The 18,079-nt window shown below is 36.5% G+C and overlaps 2 protein-coding genes across 2 annotated transcripts in view; both read right to left on the reverse strand.

The window, feature by feature from the left end:
• Positions 1 to 7,853, reverse strand: part of otogl (otogelin-like) — a 49,787-nt gene extending 41,934 nt beyond the window's left edge. Inside the window, exons 1-10 of the mRNA XM_038268722.1 lie at positions 7,631 to 7,853; positions 6,756 to 6,798; positions 6,447 to 6,492; positions 6,102 to 6,180; positions 5,922 to 6,014; positions 4,567 to 4,721; positions 2,710 to 2,831; positions 2,400 to 2,605; positions 1,844 to 1,968; positions 7 to 113 (exon numbers count right to left, since the gene is read on the reverse strand). Of these exons, the coding sequence (XP_038124650.1) occupies positions 7 to 113; positions 1,844 to 1,968; positions 2,400 to 2,605; positions 2,710 to 2,831; positions 4,567 to 4,721; positions 5,922 to 6,014; positions 6,102 to 6,180; positions 6,447 to 6,492; positions 6,756 to 6,798; positions 7,631 to 7,700 (1,046 nt within the window). The 5' untranslated portion in view covers positions 7,701 to 7,853. The remainder of the gene's footprint in view (positions 1 to 6; positions 114 to 1,843; positions 1,969 to 2,399; positions 2,606 to 2,709; positions 2,832 to 4,566; positions 4,722 to 5,921; positions 6,015 to 6,101; positions 6,181 to 6,446; positions 6,493 to 6,755; positions 6,799 to 7,630) is intronic.
• A 2,507-nt stretch (positions 7,854 to 10,360) lies between these two features.
• On the reverse strand, positions 10,361 to 17,408 carry LOC119772468 (synaptotagmin-1-like). The gene is made up of 9 exons (XM_038268902.1): positions 17,227 to 17,408; positions 16,012 to 16,174; positions 14,195 to 14,376; positions 13,739 to 13,852; positions 13,476 to 13,643; positions 12,921 to 13,088; positions 12,542 to 12,659; positions 10,999 to 11,132; positions 10,361 to 10,916 (listed from the first exon to the last, which is right to left on the reverse strand). The coding sequence occupies exons 2-9, from the start codon at positions 16,142 to 16,144 to the stop codon at positions 10,710 to 10,712; spliced, it is 1,224 nt and encodes a 407-aa protein (XP_038124830.1). The 5' UTR covers positions 16,145 to 16,174; positions 17,227 to 17,408; the 3' UTR covers positions 10,361 to 10,709.
• Between the last annotated feature and the right edge of the window lie 671 nt (positions 17,409 to 18,079).

Consider the following 18,079-nt stretch of genomic DNA (forward strand, 5'->3'; position numbering starts at 1 on the left):
ACTTACACACAGAGGTCAGATACACAGCTAGCCACAAAAGGATTGGGGTCAATGTTTTCATGGCAGGATAGAAATGGAAAGAAAAGAAGGGCGCTGCATTTCTCGATTGCATCCTGGAGGTTTGCAAAAAAAAGGCAAAGTTAGGTATAAATGGAGAGAAAGTAACACATCATAGTACACAGTGTAGTACAATTGTTATCATGGGTAAAAGTAGCATTTGTTAGGATTTTGTTGATGGATTTGATCTGTTTTCCTTCCAAGGTGGAGAAATTAAAGCTAGATGGTCTGGAATCATTATCTTTATTATAGAATTCTAATTATGTTCACATTTCAATAGATTGAATCACAGGGACACCATCTCAAAGCAAAATTGTTTAGGATATCCATGGGCAACCAGCTGCCTTGATGAGAAAGTGCAAAACATTCCCAACAAAACTTTTATGGTTAGAAGCAGCTGCAAATTTTTCAACAAATCAAACAGCTATCTGGATAAAGCTTGATAAAGAAAATGGACCTTAATCATTGGAAGCTCATGGAACATATCAAAAGAGAAAGCATGAAAAAGCAAGCAAACAAGCAGAAATCAAAACAAAACAGATTTTTCAAATAAACCAATATTGATGTATTAAACCAGAAATATACAATGAGAAGACTATTAAAATAATCTGAGACTTTTCTATAACATTTTAAGTGTCATTTTAAGAAATTTTTTGACCAGTATATTCTGTTGCATGTTTTTTCCAGTTTTGAAAAAGACAGCTACTATACAATATATCATTAGAAACCACAAATTAATGACCACTACAGATAACTAGTTAATTTAAATTTATGAATGTATTACTGTAAACTAAAATAAGCAAACAGTGCACACCAAATGTAACATGACGGAACACCTGTTTTTAGACTAACGTCTCTGTTACTGTAGGCATGGCCTGCTTATTTATGCCATTTTAAAAGCTCTTACAATTTGCATTGTACAATTCCTACAAAACAAAGTTCTCTTAATAAGAAGCAAGACAACCTGACACTGTGTGAAACAAAGAAATGCAGCTAATTGGAATCAAAGTGTGATAAGAGACTAGAGTTCAGTCCAATTAAGTAAGACATTCGTCCAGCTGATAACCAGCTAACATCAGACTTTCATGTTTTTGGTGTTACTCTTCAAAACAAGCAAGAAGGGATTATATTATGTTCAATAAGTAGATCTGGTATAAGATCTAGAATTAAATTTAGCAGTTTTTACAAGCACTATTAATTTTATATTTTATTACAATCTTCCATCTATGGCTGCATCTGTTAAAAAATGATACAAAGCAACTTGCTATATTAGCTGACAATGAGAAAACAACAGCTGAATAAAGGCATCAGTCAATACCTACTGTACATACATGCTCTCTCTACATGTGTGGCTGGGTATCAAAATCAGTCAAAAACGTAAATCAATTCTACAATAACAATACATCTGTTTTGTTCTGGTCTCGGGCTGTTTTGTTTCCTTTCTCTCGATGAAGTTAAGCTGCTGCTGCTGTGTCTGCAATGAAGTCTTTTATAATTGTATTTTAATGTATCTGGGCAAATTTCTGCCATCATCTCTTCTAATATATTCTATTCTTTTTGATTCTATTCTGATCTATAGATATTTTAATCTACACAGCAGTCATATTTTCTGTTGATTTTTTACTTTGAATAAAAAAATTGAGATTGGATATTCAATATTCCTGTTAATTTTGGGTGTTAACACAGTGATATTTTTAAACAAAATAATACCATGAAAATCTCACAAACGAAAACAAGAAAATGTATCCTGTTGAAAATATAGAAACGTTCTTTCTGTTCTTCTTACATCCATGTCTGATTCAGAATGGCAAGGACCACTGAAGTCCAGATCGACGGAGGGACAAGCTCTCTCGTGGGGGAGGTCCACCGTCCAGCTGTTAGCAAACACTGCAGGCTCATCTGTTCGGATGCCTTAAACACAAAGTGAACACATGACATTATGTCACTGCCAGGCTCATGTGAACTAACAAGTACACTTGTAATCATCATATAAAAATAAAAATAAAAAACAGAAAGAAGTAAGCATGAGTAATCTTTATAAGGACATATACATCCTGATTTTACTATTAATGGTCTGACCTCATTATTCTGCACAGCTTTTTGATAAAAACACAGAGATTATAATAAATATTACTGTCATTTACTGTAAAAGAAATGTTCATACTTCATCCAAGTTTGCTTAACCAAAGTCCAAGTTCTCTTGTTTCTGTTCTAGTAGGTCCTTGTCCCACCCCTTCTATATTTGACCAAAATCAGTGCTGAGTGTATAATAGCAATAATTGCTATGAGTGGGTGCTGAGTGATGAGAAAAGAGGATGAGTGGCCTGTTTGGCAGGGCCTACCGCGAGCAGTGGTTAAGTCATCGCCAGCGATGTGATTGAAGTTCCCACACAGGCCACAAGGAGTGCCTTGGTGTTCTTCGCTCATCTTCAGGTAAACACCTGAGCTTCCATCCCAGGCCAGAGAGAAGCCAAACACGCTCTTCACAAGCAGGTAATCAGCCAGTCGCTCAATAAACACCCCACCTACAGTCTGAGGCAAACTTAGCCTGACATTTCACAGACACACACCAAGGGAAAGAGTCACAAATCATCGTGTCACCCCTAGACATCGTTTACCATTTAGTGATTGGTTGTTTTGCTCCCTACACACCTGCGACCTCCCTGGTGGACCTGATATCCAGAGATATGGATCTCCTCCTCGTTTGGGAAGAACAAACTAAGAGCTCTTGGACATGAATACTCACTCCCCTCGCATGCTCTGCTGTTGTGAATCTAATATAGATAGAAAAAGAGAGGGGGAGCAGAGATGCATCTCTCAATGGACTAGATTCTAATTAATAATTGTAAATATTATTTTATTATAATTATTTCTTATATGTAATAAAAACAACAAACATATTTCTAACAGTTCTTTCATATAGAAATGTAGGCCTATTGAAAAGTATGTCCATATACTATATATGCGCTCAATACTGGATTTACACACTGTAACATGAAAAAGAATTGTTTTAAAATGTCCCTTTTGTAGCTGCCTTCAGCTTGTCTGCATTTTTTTGGTCTGGTGTCTCCCATCTCAATAAAAAATAGACCCAATTGAGAGAGATTAGGGGAGTAGATCTTGCTGGATAAGCACAATGATACCATGATCATTAAACCCTGGTACTTTTGGGAGAGTTTACAGTTGACAAGTCCTGCAGGAAAATTCTATCTCTGCAAAGCATATCCTGGTTAAAAGCTGCACTGAATTTGGACTGAAATGAAAATGAAACAAAGCAGATGACATTTTTCCTCCAACCATCACTGACCACAGAGATATTCATAGTGGGTCGGGATCAGCTTGTACCTCTACACTCCTCTTCATCATTGATTTCTTATTCAAATTAAAGAAAAAACCTTCATCTGAAAAAGTAACTCAAAACCCCTGAGCAAAGTTTCGGTTCCCTTTTCTCTTTGGCTTAGCCCAGCTAATGTTGTCTCTGATTTAGAACTAGATTAACACAAGCAGTGTTAAAGTTAAAGCCGATGATCTGCCAACATGCTGACTATTAGGTTTCTCACTCCTGTTGTAGTAAATGCTTTGTAAATTAAAAAGACTTTGCTTTTAAATCCAGTCCAGACTGGTTTTGTCTGTTGCATTGCTCACTTCCTTCTAGATGTATTTTCTTCCAAATAGCTTGTACACTGCAAAAAATAGAAATCTCAATAAGTTATTTTTTCTTAAAATAAGTGTGTTTTTCCTTGATTTGAGGAGGTAAGTAAGACACTTTGCCAATGGAACAAGACAATTTCCTTTTAAAATAAGAAAAAAATATTTTATCGTCTTATTTCAAGTAAATATTATCTAACTATCTTATTTTAAGAGTAAAAATACTCATTCCATTGGCAAATCATCTTATTTACCTGCTCAAATTAAGGCTAAATATACTTAATTTAAGCCATTTTTTACTTATTTCTGGATTGTTTTTGCAGTGTATTTATTAAAGTGGATACAGTTAGTACTCCATCACCAACCGAGGGTCTTAGAAACGACCTTTTGAGGGGTCCTATCCATCTGGACAGACTTGATGAGTCTACTACATTTACAGGCCATAAAATAACATTTGTGATTGGTTTTACTTCTTGGGAGGGAATAACAATCAAAGGGGGGATAGCATGGGGTAAGATCTGAAATATATCCCACAAAGGTTTGGATGCTATTTCAATAATGTATTTGCATTCAAAATAATCACAGTAACAGCATGATCAAGCTTATAGTTAGAGGGGCTCAGGTTGTCCTGAGTTCTCTTTAGAGTTATGCTGCTATAGGCCTAGATTGCTGGAGGACATAGGGACTCTATTCTCCCATTCTGCACAATTTTGTTCAATCTCTAACGTTCTGCTCTCCCTGTTTTTTTTTTCAACATAAAAGGTTGAGAGCATTGATTCATGGTATACTGGTGAAACATATCTCATATAATAAATAGACACAGAAAAATAGAATGTTATTTATGCTGATTTTTGGCCTTACCCACACTGTGTACTCAGGTGTAGCTGAGTGGCAGTCCTGAGCCAATATATAAGAGCAGGTTCCAGGGAAGTAGAAGTAGATACCATCAAACGTTTCAAAGTGGTGCTGACCCCACGACCTGCAGATTCCATCTCTGTCCTGACCCTGGTTAGATACTGGCAGAAAAAAAAGGTAAAACTATTTAGAATGAATTCTTATAAAATGTGTTTGTTTTTTGCTTTTTTGTTGTTTTGACTAAACTGAGAGTGCAGAGATTTCATCTGATCTCTGTTATCATCTTCATATCTGTCATCGTTTTGTATTTAAACTGTATATTAAACTGATCAGTTGAAATTTAATACCTGAATTTTCTAAAAGCCCTTTGTTGGGGGTAAAATCCCCTGAGCTCGCTTTGCCAAGATGCTGCTTCAGACCCTTCCCTGTTACAGTGAATCTCATCCTGTATTTATATCAGTGGCATTTCATACACACTCTGGGGTCTTGATCATAAAACTGTCTTAAGCATTTTTACTATCCTTAAGCTATAGTTACATTTATATGGAACATTTCCCAATACCAGTCTTTTTTTAGTCTTTTGGTTGTGTTTTTTTTTCTTAAAGAAAGTTTACACATATGCCTAAATAAAACTTATTTGTTTTTTTAATTTGTTTTGACTCTGAATTACAGCATCTTTACGCCTTTATTTTGTCAACACTCCATATTCTTTATAAGTCTGAATGACCACAATTATTATATTTTATTATTAGCTTTTAGTAAAACTAATATATCTATAGTTTATTATTGGGTTTTAATAACTAAAAATGTTCTTGGCAGACATTTGGTAACTTGTGAGGCTTTAAAATTCATGTATGATACACCTATATGCAACTGGAAAAACAGATGGAAAGAATTTAAACAAACCAATTGACACATAGAGATGAAGAAACACATGGCTGGAAATAAAAGTCCAGATTTGACACTTTCCTGAAATCAAATTCTAAAATTGTTCATGAATTTTATACTTTAAAGTGAAAATGTTGTTAATTGTTCATCTATAGGGCAGGAATTCACTTCTCTGTCTCTTAGACTAGGGCTAATGAACAAAGCTCCACATCTGTTTGTGTATGTCTGTGTGTGTGTGAGTACATCTGAGTGAGGTAAGAAATAAGAAGACAGGGGACTAAGAAATGTTTTCTAATTAAAACTGCGTTGTGCTCAGGTTATTAATGTTCATTAAACAACCAAAGAGTCTTTGTTTTTGGCCCTTGAAGTCTCCGTATCTTTGGGCAAGGTTTATTAATATGCTTGGCGGGGATGAAAATGAGCTGACACAAAAGGATGAAATGAACCCAAGAAGATGTGAGTTAATGACTTACTGATCTGGCAGCGGTCTCCCAGTGCCTGAAACTGGGAACAGTCGCACACACCGTCCTCCTGACACCAACCTCCATTAAGACAGCCACAATATTCTGAGACAGATACACAAAAAGTCAAATCCCTTCCTTCCAGAGTTTCATGTTATGTAAAATGGAATTGAATTCTTTGATAGTATTTACCCGAAGATTCATCCCTGGTTGTGTAGTTGTGCAAAATGCTGCGAGACAGTGTACTTTCTGACAGCAGTGGCCTATATGTCTTTAAAAAGAAAACAGACAGTTATTTTATGCAATAAAATAATAATGCAATAATAATTCTGTAGATCTCACAGACTGATTGAGTCAGTGCTGCACCAGTTGTGCATTTTCTGCTGTGAGTTATAAGTTGTATCAAACTAAGTGGGTGAAATGTGTACGTGTTAGTCACCGTGTCCTGCTGGTTACAAAGGCAGCTTTGTGTCGTATGAGGTGTGTGCATGTGGGTGCCCTGACCTCCTCTGGTTCTCTTAGGTGTAGTGTACAAACCTCCTCCCCAAGGAGATCCCGTTTCCTCCGAAGTGCATTAGCCCTCCTGTGCTCACACAAACATGCACATTAGTGGGAAGAAACAGTCAGAGGGGAGACTTAAGTGCACTTTACACCACTTGAATCGGGACTCTAAACTGCTTTTCTCTAAAGCCTTGCACACACAAAGTGCAAGTTCACATTCAATCAGTCTCTGTCACACACATGGTTTAGGTTGAGAGCATGCATTTATCATGGTCTTCAGATTTGGTTCCAGATATTTTGTTGAGAAAAAAAAAAGCTGCTTTCACATTACTGTGATTCATTTACCTCTGTGATCTTCCCTCTGCCACTGAAAGTCGACTCTGACTTCCTAAATAAAATGTCACAGCATCAGAATTAGAGAAGATAAGTGAAGTATGATGCATTCAGGGAAAATATCTTAAATTAAAAAGTTAAAGTTAATGACAGACCAAACCTTCACAGATCTAAATTTAAAATACCATTTTAATTTTACCAATACATTCATTTCAAATAATGGGAGGTAAAGCTAATGGTATGGAGTACCACAACCACTATCGCCGCTTATATTTTTGGAGAGGGCAAATGATTAGGGTGATGGCAAGGAGGTCATCTAATCTCATAGACCTCGAGCGAAAAAATAGATTAACAAAAAGTGAACATAAGCCCCAGGCCTGTCAGCAGTTATAATAAAGCACACATTTGGTTTAAGTAATTCAATTTTAATTAATGTACCAATAGTTAGCTTTCTTCTGATTGTGTAGAATTGTATCGCTAGTTTTTAAACAAAACGCCTGAGAAATGATCTTTTTCAATATCCTTTGTTTAGGCAATTTTTTATTTTTTTTTATCTTTTAGTATATGACTTCCTCGTTTTGTGTCAGGAAAAATAATTATTTTGGTTAAATGGATATGAATTTTATAATTTTCTCCAACAATATGGACTTATGTCATCAAAAATTGTAAAAAGAAATAACCTGAAACTTCTTAAACCATTGCTGATGCTTTGAATGGATATATGTAGCTAATGTTTTCTACTGTATGATTATATATGATTATATATTACACTTTTATTTTGTATACAAACAGTCCAAGATTTGGGCTAATTTCATAAAAACATCTTACTTGAAAATATAAATACTGAATGTCTGTAGTTATTCTGGATAAACAAAAATCAGACTTACCTTCAAATAACAAGTGGGAGACTGAAAACGATAAAAGAAGAAATCGTTTCACTGTCCACTTCCCGTTCATCTCAGAATTTGAAAGGGTCACACCGAAATGTTAACGGGGCATCTCAGGTGTCCCGACAGGAGAGGATTTAGGGAATCAGGATTCTGGAAGAAGGAAGTAGTGTTGCCTGTACAGCTACCTGGAGGAGGCGGCGGCAGCTCCTCCTGAGGAAGATAACGGTTTGTGCACACCTGTGTGTGCAGGTGAGCCTGCAGTGAGCTCTCTGTTACACCCACACTCCAACCTGAGCCCCACTGCGGAGCATGCCTTGGCCCACTGCAAGAGCATGCCTTGGTTCTGACCAAAACGTCAGTTTTTTGTTGTTGTTTTGCTTTCAATCTTGGGCAGACCATAAAGACTAATAAATAATAAATGATGAAATTGATTGAAAAACAATCACCATAATTGCTAGGCTACCATGGCCAAAATAATATATCATTATAAAATAACTAAAAGCTATATAATTTACAGGAACATCTTGAAAATAGTCAATCTTTTATTTGATTCCACATTTAGCAAAGACATTGCTTAATACATGTTTAATCTTGCTAACTGTGATTTGCATTTGAATCACCTTTAAAGATAAAAAATAATCACAATAACAGTATGATCAAGCTTATAATTAGAGGGGCTCCGGTTATCCTGAGCTATTTTTAGAGTTATGCTGCTATAGCCTTAGACTGCTGGAGGACATAGGGACCCTTTTTCATCATTCTGCTTCATTCTATTTCTATTCTCCCACTCTGCAGAATTTGTTTGTTCAATCTCTAACGTTATGCTCTCTCAGCTTTTTTACATACTAGCTTATTCTGGTCTTTTATTTTGTTTGGCTGTGACACCATCTGGGAGAGAAATATCAGCTGTGCTACTGCCATCAACACCTTTGTTTATAGATGTTGACGCTTGGCCTGTTTTTCAGCTTAGTCTTATTTCTCTGACGGTGGATAACTGTATGTGCTCTCTTTCAGCCTCTGACATGGGATCTGGCTTGGACCTCGTCTGCCTGGCTGCAGCTTTCCTGGATAGGGCCGCCTGTGTAGCTGGTTGAAAGTTACCTTTTGTATATTTGCTTCTTTTTGTATGTCTCCATCTATCTCCTTGGTTCTGCTGGAGGTTTCTTCCTGTTAAAAGGGAGTTTTTCCTCTTCACTGTCGCTACAGGCCTGCTTGGTGTGAGGGATTGCATTCAAGGTTTTCCTTAGATAGAAACCTTTGAATCAGTTTGACTGTATGAGCTGGTTGAATTGTAAGGGGCCTTGAGATGACATGTGTTGTGAATTATGAATAAACTGAATTGAACTGACTATCTTATATGAGTATTTGAAATATAAATTGCTAAATTATGTAGATTTATTACATAGAGCATGATTTCCATTTGTGATTTCAGTTACAGAAATTTCAATTTTCAGGAAGACTGAGTTGTTGTCATCAATAAAAACAAAACAACAAAAAAGCCCCAGAAATATTCCCATGTACTTTCTTAGTGTATGGTCCCTAAACATGGCCGTTTGGGGGAGAGCTCCTTCTGCATGGATTGAAGCATAAGACCACTGAATCAATGCAGCATGCTGTGTTGGTACTAGACCAAAGATATGTCATTGTTTTTTCATGAAAGCACAAACAAAATAATGAAAGAAATAAACGAAAGAAGCAGGGCAATATTTAATTGTTTAAAAGATTGAGTGAAGCAGGAAGCCACTTGCACCCATGTACACCTAAGAATTAGCAGATAAAAACTGGAGCCTGTCTGAATATATCAGAGCCTAAAAATGGAACAATTTAAATGTTCTATCATTAGTAAAATGAAACATCAAAAGAAAAATGCAGTTGCTCTAAGGAACTCACCAAGTTATGGCTTCCATGCTATTACATATAATAATTATACATTTATTAAATATTATGTCTTAAGTGTGGGGCCATAAATGTAGCCTGGCCAACCAGACTGACTTACACAGGCCATAAGTCAGCCTGGTAAAGGCTGACGGCTCACAACTCTCTGGTGTAAAACAGACTGGACCAATGACGGCGCGGGACGCTGGCCCCCAAAAAACAACAAAAAACATAAAACTGTTTACATCATTATAATTTTCACAATTACACAACCGACAACTGAATTAGCTTTTTTTTTTTAAAAGAGAAAAGCACAAGTTTTTATGCATCAGATCCATAGTTGTGTAATTGGTTCTAACTTGATTATGCTGACCCTGTTAGTCCCGCCATGAAATCAAGCTCTACCAGCTCTTTACACACACCAGCCTTACATTGTATACCCCCCCCCCCACACACACACACACACACACACACACACAAACACACACACACACGTCATTTTGATGAGTAGAAAGAAAATGGTTACTAATTAAATATTTTTTTTTTTTTCAAAGGTAAGTTAATTTTTAAGAGGTTTGTCTCTAAGAGGGCTTTAGTAGGATTGTCTTTAAAAGAACATGTGACCCTTTGATTTTGATTTTTAACAGACAAAAATATGATCTAATCAAAATTAATTGTTTATATTGCTCCTAAAATACAAAAAAAAATCATCTTATAACTAATCAAAATACTTCAGAATAGTATTACCTTGGATAGGCGGTGTGTGAATGTTTAAAACCCTCTTAAGTAGCCGGCTGATATAAAAAAATATATGTATATAATATGTAGCTAATCATTTCAGTAAATTACTGTACAGACTGTTTTCCTTCACCTTATAGAACTTGTTACCAAGTGGATGGAGTACTTTGATTTGTCTCCCCCTACTGGTGAATTTTCTTTATAAGAAAAGCGTAAATATAACAAATGTGACATAATATATCATCTTTTTTTATTGCAATTTACATTGCAGTGTGTCTTCAAAGTAATGTTAAGGATGAAGCATTAATTAGTAACTTATGGGAAAGGCTGCAGTCTCAAGTATTTTGACAAACTGTTCATGAAAATATTTATATGGTTTATATAACATTTGTATAGCAAAATCTAGGAAAAGTAAGGTTAGTAGATAGGCCTGAATTCATTATTTGATCTTCCTATACACAGGTTATTTCTTGTTGGAAATTAATGACTTGACTTCTTCCTCTGATTTAAGGCTGTGCCACTGGGCTATTGGGCGTCGTGGGTTGGCCAGCATGTCTGACCAGTGGCGTAGCTCAGTCCCAGTGCTGTTGCCGCCCAGCAGCAACTTCCCAATGGCATCATTTTTCCCAATCTTATCATAATCAAGCACTGTAACAGCTAATTGCACCTTCTGTAAATAAAACACACAGAAAACAAGATTTACAGGTAGTCATAATCATGTGCATGCATACCCAAGCTTCTATTTGTTGTACCTCTATCTGTTCAGATGGCACTTCAAAGCTGAATGACTCATTGTAGTAAGGGTTTAAAGTGTTTTTCTTAATAGTAGTTTTCTTTTTCTTCAGTCTTTTGCCATTCTGCATTAAGTGGATCTTCACGTATGGGTCTGAAACAGAACAGAGGTGTTTTATGTTAAAGCAGCGGACCAAAAATCTTGGCACCAGTGCCGTAACTCTATCAATGAAAAGCAACTTTAGTTGTAGTGATTCTTTATTTGAAGTCCAAATGAACTGAGGTGACCCATCTTACCGTATACTTTTAACGTGGAAAAAGGAACGGATAATTAGGCTAAAAAGTTTTTATATATATTTTTTTGTTATTCCATTTTTTTATTGTAAAATATAGAAATTTCGATTTCTGAGCAAAGAAAATTACTTAATATAATGAAATTCATTTTTGTTTCATCATATCATAACTCAATTTTTTGTTAACTTTATGGATTTTTTTTTTACTTAACAGCATATAAGCCCATATTGATTAAATAAAAAGTAATTCTATTTCTTCTGGGTCTGCTGGTCCACCAAAAGCGCTGAAGTTTCTGTTTTTGAAAATCATTTTAAAGCTAAGTACAGAATCATAAATTTTAAACTGCTTTTGAAAGGATCAGTAGATTACAGTTCCTTCTATTTTTTTCCTAAATATTATAGATTGTATATGTCTTAGCTTTGCCTAGATGCCAAATAACTGCAATGCAACACTGTGAACACTGTAAAATGGATGGAAGTTAGGTTTAGAATTGTGTTATAAGCAGAGATGGCAAAAGTACTCACTTTCCGTACTTGAGTAAAAGTACAGATACTTGTGTTAAAAAATACTCTGGTAAAAGTGGAAGTACTGATTAAACTTCTTTACTCAAGTAAAAGTAACAAAGTACAGGCTTGTAAATTTACTTAAAGTATAAAAGTAAAAGTAGAAACCACTTTTTTCATGCCGTTGCCTACATTTTAAATGGATGTCTGCCAATAGGACTAGATCTCCGTTGTGTTCATTTTCAATCATCTCGTCGTCCATGCTACTATGCTAACGCCACCGCCACCAAGCTGCAATGATTTGCTGCAAATGAATACCGCCGAATCTGTCGATTCATCTTGTAGTGGTGCGTCAAATGCAACGTAGATTCCCATCCAATTAGATTGAATTTGGTATTGATGACGTGAAAAATAATAACGGTAACTCCATTGAAATGATTCAAAACTAAAGTAACAAGCCAATTTTTTAAAATGTAAGGAGTAGAAAGTACAGATATTTGTGTAAAAATGTAAGGAGTAGAAGTAAAAAGTCGCCATAAAAATAAGTAGTAAAGTAAAGTAAAAATATCAGAAAAATCTACTTGAGTACAGTAACGAAGTATTTGTACTTCGTTACTTCCCATCTCTGGTTATAAGTATGTGAATATTGATAAAGAAGTCAATAATTTCTTAATGATCTGGCAGAAAAATATCACGATAACGAAATCTGGAAAAGTATAGAACTCTGAAATGGAAAGTTTAAATCAACTCTGTAGTGTTTTCTCACCTGATAATCCGCCCACATCCATTTTTTTCAGATTCTTGGCCTCCAAGACAACCACTGTCAGCTTCCCTGCAGTCGGTACAAACCTCAAGGACAAACAGATGTCTCCAAGCCGCTCGCTCTGATACACAAACATTAAGACCATGTTGGAAGGATTTCTAATGACAACTAACAATGTTCTCATTGAATGGGCACCGGGAGCTGCTTCCCAGTTGCCAGATACAAAATTATTCAAAATGAAAGAGTATTGGTTGATTTCAAGTAACGGACACTGTTATTCTGAAACTATTTACCAATTTACAATACTTTTGAAAAAAAGGAGGCTTTTAAATATGCAGAATTTTTGACTCATCTCTCCCTATTTTCAAACTTATTCTCCCACCTCCTCCTTCTCTGCCTTCTGCAGATCTCTCCACTCCTGCAGAGACTGGCTGAAGTCCACACTGCTCATCGGTATCTTTATTCCCCCGATTGCATCATGCTTTGAGAACCGGTCAAAGTCATACACGGTCATTACTAGTGTCTTACCGCCCAAGTCTGTGTATGGCACCTGTAGGAGAGAACAAAACCAAGCAGAAGGTTACAGTGCTGCAAAAAAAGGACCCTTAGGTTATCTTTTTAATTGCACTAAAATGGTTTAAATATTTGAAAGATCATCTAAGTACATAAAAGGTATGATTTTTTTCAAATGAGGGTCCCTTTAATAGATAAATGTCTAAGAACAAAAAGTGACAAGCTGACTTTATTCTGGAAAGTAGTCAAGGAGTACATGGGGACAAACAGTTATTTTCTGAAGAATGATTTTCCAAAAAAGAATATTTTTCCTAATCAAAGCAAATTTAGATAGATGCTATGTCAATTGAATTAGCTAATATCTTTATACTGTGTTTAGGAGTCAAATCGTTTTGGATGTTCCTCATTCTGCTGCTTACTTTACCTTAAATGTGAAGCTTTCATTGAAGTTTGGTTCCAGCGTCTTCCTGTGGACTTTGGTTTCATATTTTTTCTTCTTGTCTGGGAGCAGGTAGACTTTAACATAAGGATCAGAGCTACCTCCCACATCCATCGCAGGAAGTTCTGATGCCTGCAGGATGCCAACCATCAGCTAGGAGGTAAGCACAGAGGACAGCAACAGAAAATGAAGACATGGCTCATATACAGTTGGCAGCTGAAACATACTGAGCGGCTGCATGAGCTCACCATATTTTCTGTGAAGTTGTAGTCTAATGTGAAGTGAAGTCGGCCGAGCTTCTCATCCTCTTTGAGCTCATGTTTTGAAAGCTTGGTTTCTTTCTCTGCTTCATCTTGTGTGGGCTGCAGACAGACATGCAAATGCTTACACACCTTTAAAAAAAGGACCCCCCTTTAACAAGGATCGATGCTTACTTTGTGCCGTAACCTATGACATTAGGAGCTGGTTGCTCAGTTGAGGCAGACATCTGTTTCAAAACAACTTTTATTACCTCACCTTATCTTTAATTTAACATGTGCGAAAAGCAGTATGTCCATTAGTCTCAGAATGCACTGACAGTTTTACTCATCCTGGGTGACCCAGATGTCAGGATTGTGATATATTATGAGAACAATCTATCTGCAGGAGGTGACTATTTCCGTGAACGTGTTCTGCTGTGCATGTGCATATGGTTGGTAGCTCACCTCAAGGTAACCCCCATCCATTTCAGTGTCAGAGCCTCCCTTGCTTTTCTCTTTCCCCTTTTTCTTGTCTTTTTCTTTGTCCTTGTCCTTTTTTATCAAGCACTTTTTCCAGATGCAAAAAGCGCATGACAGCACCATGCACAAACTGATGATGCAGAGAGCAGCTGCTGCCCAGGACGGTTCTATCACACCACAAGGATAGAAAACATGGGAGAGAATAACATCGCTTTTGCATTGGTTCCAGTTTATTATTTTGAAAATTTCTCCACATATTTTTGAAAAATTGATAATTTCATGACATTAACATATTTCCTACTTTCCTAGTCCATTTTCTGTGTTATACAGTTGAGCCCCACTTGACAACTTTTTTCCATTATGAAGAATGCTTAGGGAAATCTACCATCTCTATTTACATAAGTCTATAGCTCAATAAAAAAGGAATGTAATGATCCTGAACACACAGATCAATTTTAAGAAATAAAGTTCGGATTAAAAAGGATTAAGCTACATGGATTACAGGAATTGTAATTGTTCCATTCACTGAATAAATGCACTTGAAAAAAAGGATGACGTTTTTCATATCATTGTTAGATTTAGTTACGGATGTAGGAAGGATTTTTCACACAACTCGATCATGCAGGACGAGAGAATAATGAATGTGAAACGAGTCTTGCAACTGTTTAGGATAAGTGCAAATCTGTTTTTGTCGGTTTTGATCAGGAGCACATATTTCTGATTTTCTATATTTTCATTTGTGAAATTTTACAACAAAGTTGGTGCTAATAGTGCAATTTGTTTCACATGTACCTAATTGAGGTAATATTTAAGATCCTGCTTTAAAGGTAGACTCAAATGTAGATTTTTCAAACCATAGGACATTTTTCCCATATATTTTTGCATCCAAAGAACATCGGAACATTTCAGCAGTTATAAATGGCTTTGTATTCTTCTAACACAGATGGCCTTTATGGATAACGCAGTAAACACTATTAATTGATAATGGGTCTCCAAGGTACTCCTAGTCTCAAGTGTCTATATTGATTTTGGTGGCATAATATTTTCCCATGCTGTGCAGCTCCAGGCTTGAAGGTCACGTATATAAGTACAGGAGATTTCAGTATTTATCTTCATACTCTCAGACTCCCCCAGCTTCCCTCAAGCTTTTCATTGTAGAAAATGCTGTCAAAGACAACAAAGCTGCTCATATTCATTATTCCCTGACACCGTCTCATGACACCACTTTATCTGCTTGTAGTTGATTGAAATACTCAAAGCATTCCTGATGTGTCTGGAAAACATATATTAACTACTATAATTGGCCGATCTTAACTGGTCCAATGTGTCCATCTTTAAACTATAACGTCAAGACATTCATTAAAATTGTTGTTTTGCGAATAAATAAAAAATAAATGAAGAGGCACATCAGGTGAGATGTTTTAATTACCCAGATTTTGAGTGAAATCTCGTTGTGCAGATATGTTAAACAATCATACCTCAGAAGCCCCTCAGGCCCTGGTCTCAACTTTAATCAAATCAGAATTGTTTTTGATGCAATGTCTGTCTAACGATTTAAAATGCCAGTTACAGGTGCAGCAAAGTTACAGGAAAGATTGGGATCATTTAAGCTTCTAGCATGGATTAAGATCTTAATAGAAATGTTTTCTGCATAAGGATGTTTTTAGAAAGGGCAGAGAAAATACACTACACTCACTACTATCATCGATCTACATTTTCTTTCTCAATAGGCACAGACATATAATCATAGTTTTGAAATGATGAGTGAGTAACAATGGAAATCCATTTTCTGTCCAACTCACTGTGGATGCTCCGCAGTTCATTCATGAACCTGTTGGCTCTGTGGCTTCCAGTTTGGTTTTGGCCTGGCATACTTGTTGCATTTGGGATGTTAGTCTGGCTGAATGAGGAACTTGCTTCACCTCGGCGGTTCATTACCGATCAGAGTGACAGATCAGGGATTTGCTGTCAGAAAAAAAGAAAGAAAAATAGGGTTCAGCACAATTTTCCAACTTCACCCTTCAAACGAAGCAGAAACTGTCACAGCTTTAAATCTCGTGAAGTGTGCACTTTTGTTTAATGTAATTTGAAGAGCCCTTTAGAGTAGACAGCATGAAGTTCCCTTATAGTCTGTTGATCAAATATTTGATGCAATACAGTGCTTAGAAATGGAGTATGTACATCAGTGTCAAATAACTTCTCCTGTTTCTGCTGGCATCGCAAAAAAACACTTGAACACAGGATATGAAAGCTGCTGTCTTTGCCAAAGCTGCTGAAATGCAGTTAAGGGGGTATGGATGAGGGACTGGGGGTGGAGGGGTGTGAGGCACCACGTGTGGATCTCCGCTGTTCTACACTCAGCTGCCAGAGGTCAGAATCGTGTGCCAAGGTTACGCCAGCGCATTAAATGGTGCCAAAATCTGACGACCGAGCGCAGGAAATGTTAGGGGCTGTTATTTCCGATTCTGCAGAAATCACAGGTATTGAGTATCTGAGGCTGAATCAGCACCTACTTGCAGACACTGATCTCACTTTATTTCTCACTTTTTAGTTCTTTTAGAGCTTTAAATCATAATGATGGACAGTAAATGCTGCTTATACCTATAACACAAATAATGGAGAAGACGTTGCTGCTAAAATACATTTTATCTTATTATCTGCAAGCAATTAAATAGTTCATTTGATAAATCCTTTTTACATCTATTATGTAACTGTACCTAAGTGATTGTGGTGAAAAATAAAACATTTTCTACATATGAAACAGCATTTCTTCATAGTTACTATATATTTCTGACTTTATCTTAAGATTTTAGGGTTAGAGCTAAGTTGATACATGTTTTATATTTGTTACTTGTCAGTTTTATTAATATAATTTGATAAAAGAGATCTGATGAATAGTCTTTAAGCTTCATCTATGAGCGTTCTTAGAAAATAAGTTTTTCAAGATATGTAGAAATGAATAATAAAAAAAAAAAGATTTATAATTTTAAAATTCAAAAGAAAGAATAAAGACATACCTGTTCAAAAATGTTCCAAATGCAGTTTTATTTCTTTAAAATTTGAGGAGTTGGAATGAGGATGAAGGAAGAAGGAAAGAGCTTGATGTGTGGATCAGTTCGCTGCCTTGTATTTTTACATCTCACCACTCTTCAGACATCAAGCAAAGCAGAGCAGGTGTGTGAAGCTGGTTCATGAGGCAACAACAGGGAGGGTGGGGCAGGATGGAGTTGAGGATGAGTGCTTACTTATGTGTGAGGGGGTGTGTGTGGTCGTGAGACATAGCGCCTTTTCTATTGGGATGAATGTGTTCTTTTCCTATCCAATCAGGTATCGTGAAAGCTGTAGTCTTCATTCCTGATGCCTCACCTCTTGAGACCTCTTGTCCCATCCCTACAGGTCACCCTCACCAGGCCTCTGATGCATATTTATTAGTGTAGTGACATGGCTTTTTAAAACCTCGTTAGCATACTGAGAATTCAGCAATAGAGGGCATTTACATTCATAGTGGACAGCTCCCTATATGGTGTGTGTGCATGTGTGTGTGTTAAAGTGTGCATCTGACAGAAGCTGCAGAAATGTCTCATATGGTCTCTGTATAGTTGATGTAGCCTGATTTAGAAGCTTAGGATTTGGTTCCTGCGATAACAAACGGATCGGGTTCCTGCTCTCTCTAGTTCACCTTGACATTTCAATGTTACTGTAAAGAAGAATGATACAAAGAGGGGGGGATAGGTCAGGGGTGGGCTGAGAAAGACACAACACATGGAACAATAGAGGATAGAAAACCACACGCTATCTGTATCTTCTTTTACAACAATCTTTATAGATTAGTTTTGGAGAAAAACACAATAGTACTTTTTAAACTCTCAG

Source organism: Cyprinodon tularosa, unplaced genomic scaffold, assembly GCF_016077235.1.
Source record: "Cyprinodon tularosa strain WSP-4 unplaced genomic scaffold, ASM1607723v1 ctg71, whole genome shotgun sequence".
NCBI classification, from domain to species: Eukaryota; Metazoa; Chordata; class Actinopteri; order Cyprinodontiformes; family Cyprinodontidae; genus Cyprinodon; species Cyprinodon tularosa.

Coding starts and splice junctions, on each gene's coding strand:
- LOC119772468 (XM_038268902.1), bottom strand. CDS start 16,144: ATGAACCGCCGAGGTGAAGCAAGTTCCTCATTCAGCCAGACTAACATC. Junction 12,660..12,920: donor AGAAGGCAGAGAAGGAGGAG/GTGGGAGAATAA, acceptor TTTGTGTATCAG/AGCGAGCGGCTTGGAGACAT. Junction 10,917..10,998: donor TGCCATCTGAACAGATAGAG/GTACAACAAATA, acceptor TTTTATTTACAG/AAGGTGCAATTAGCTGTTAC.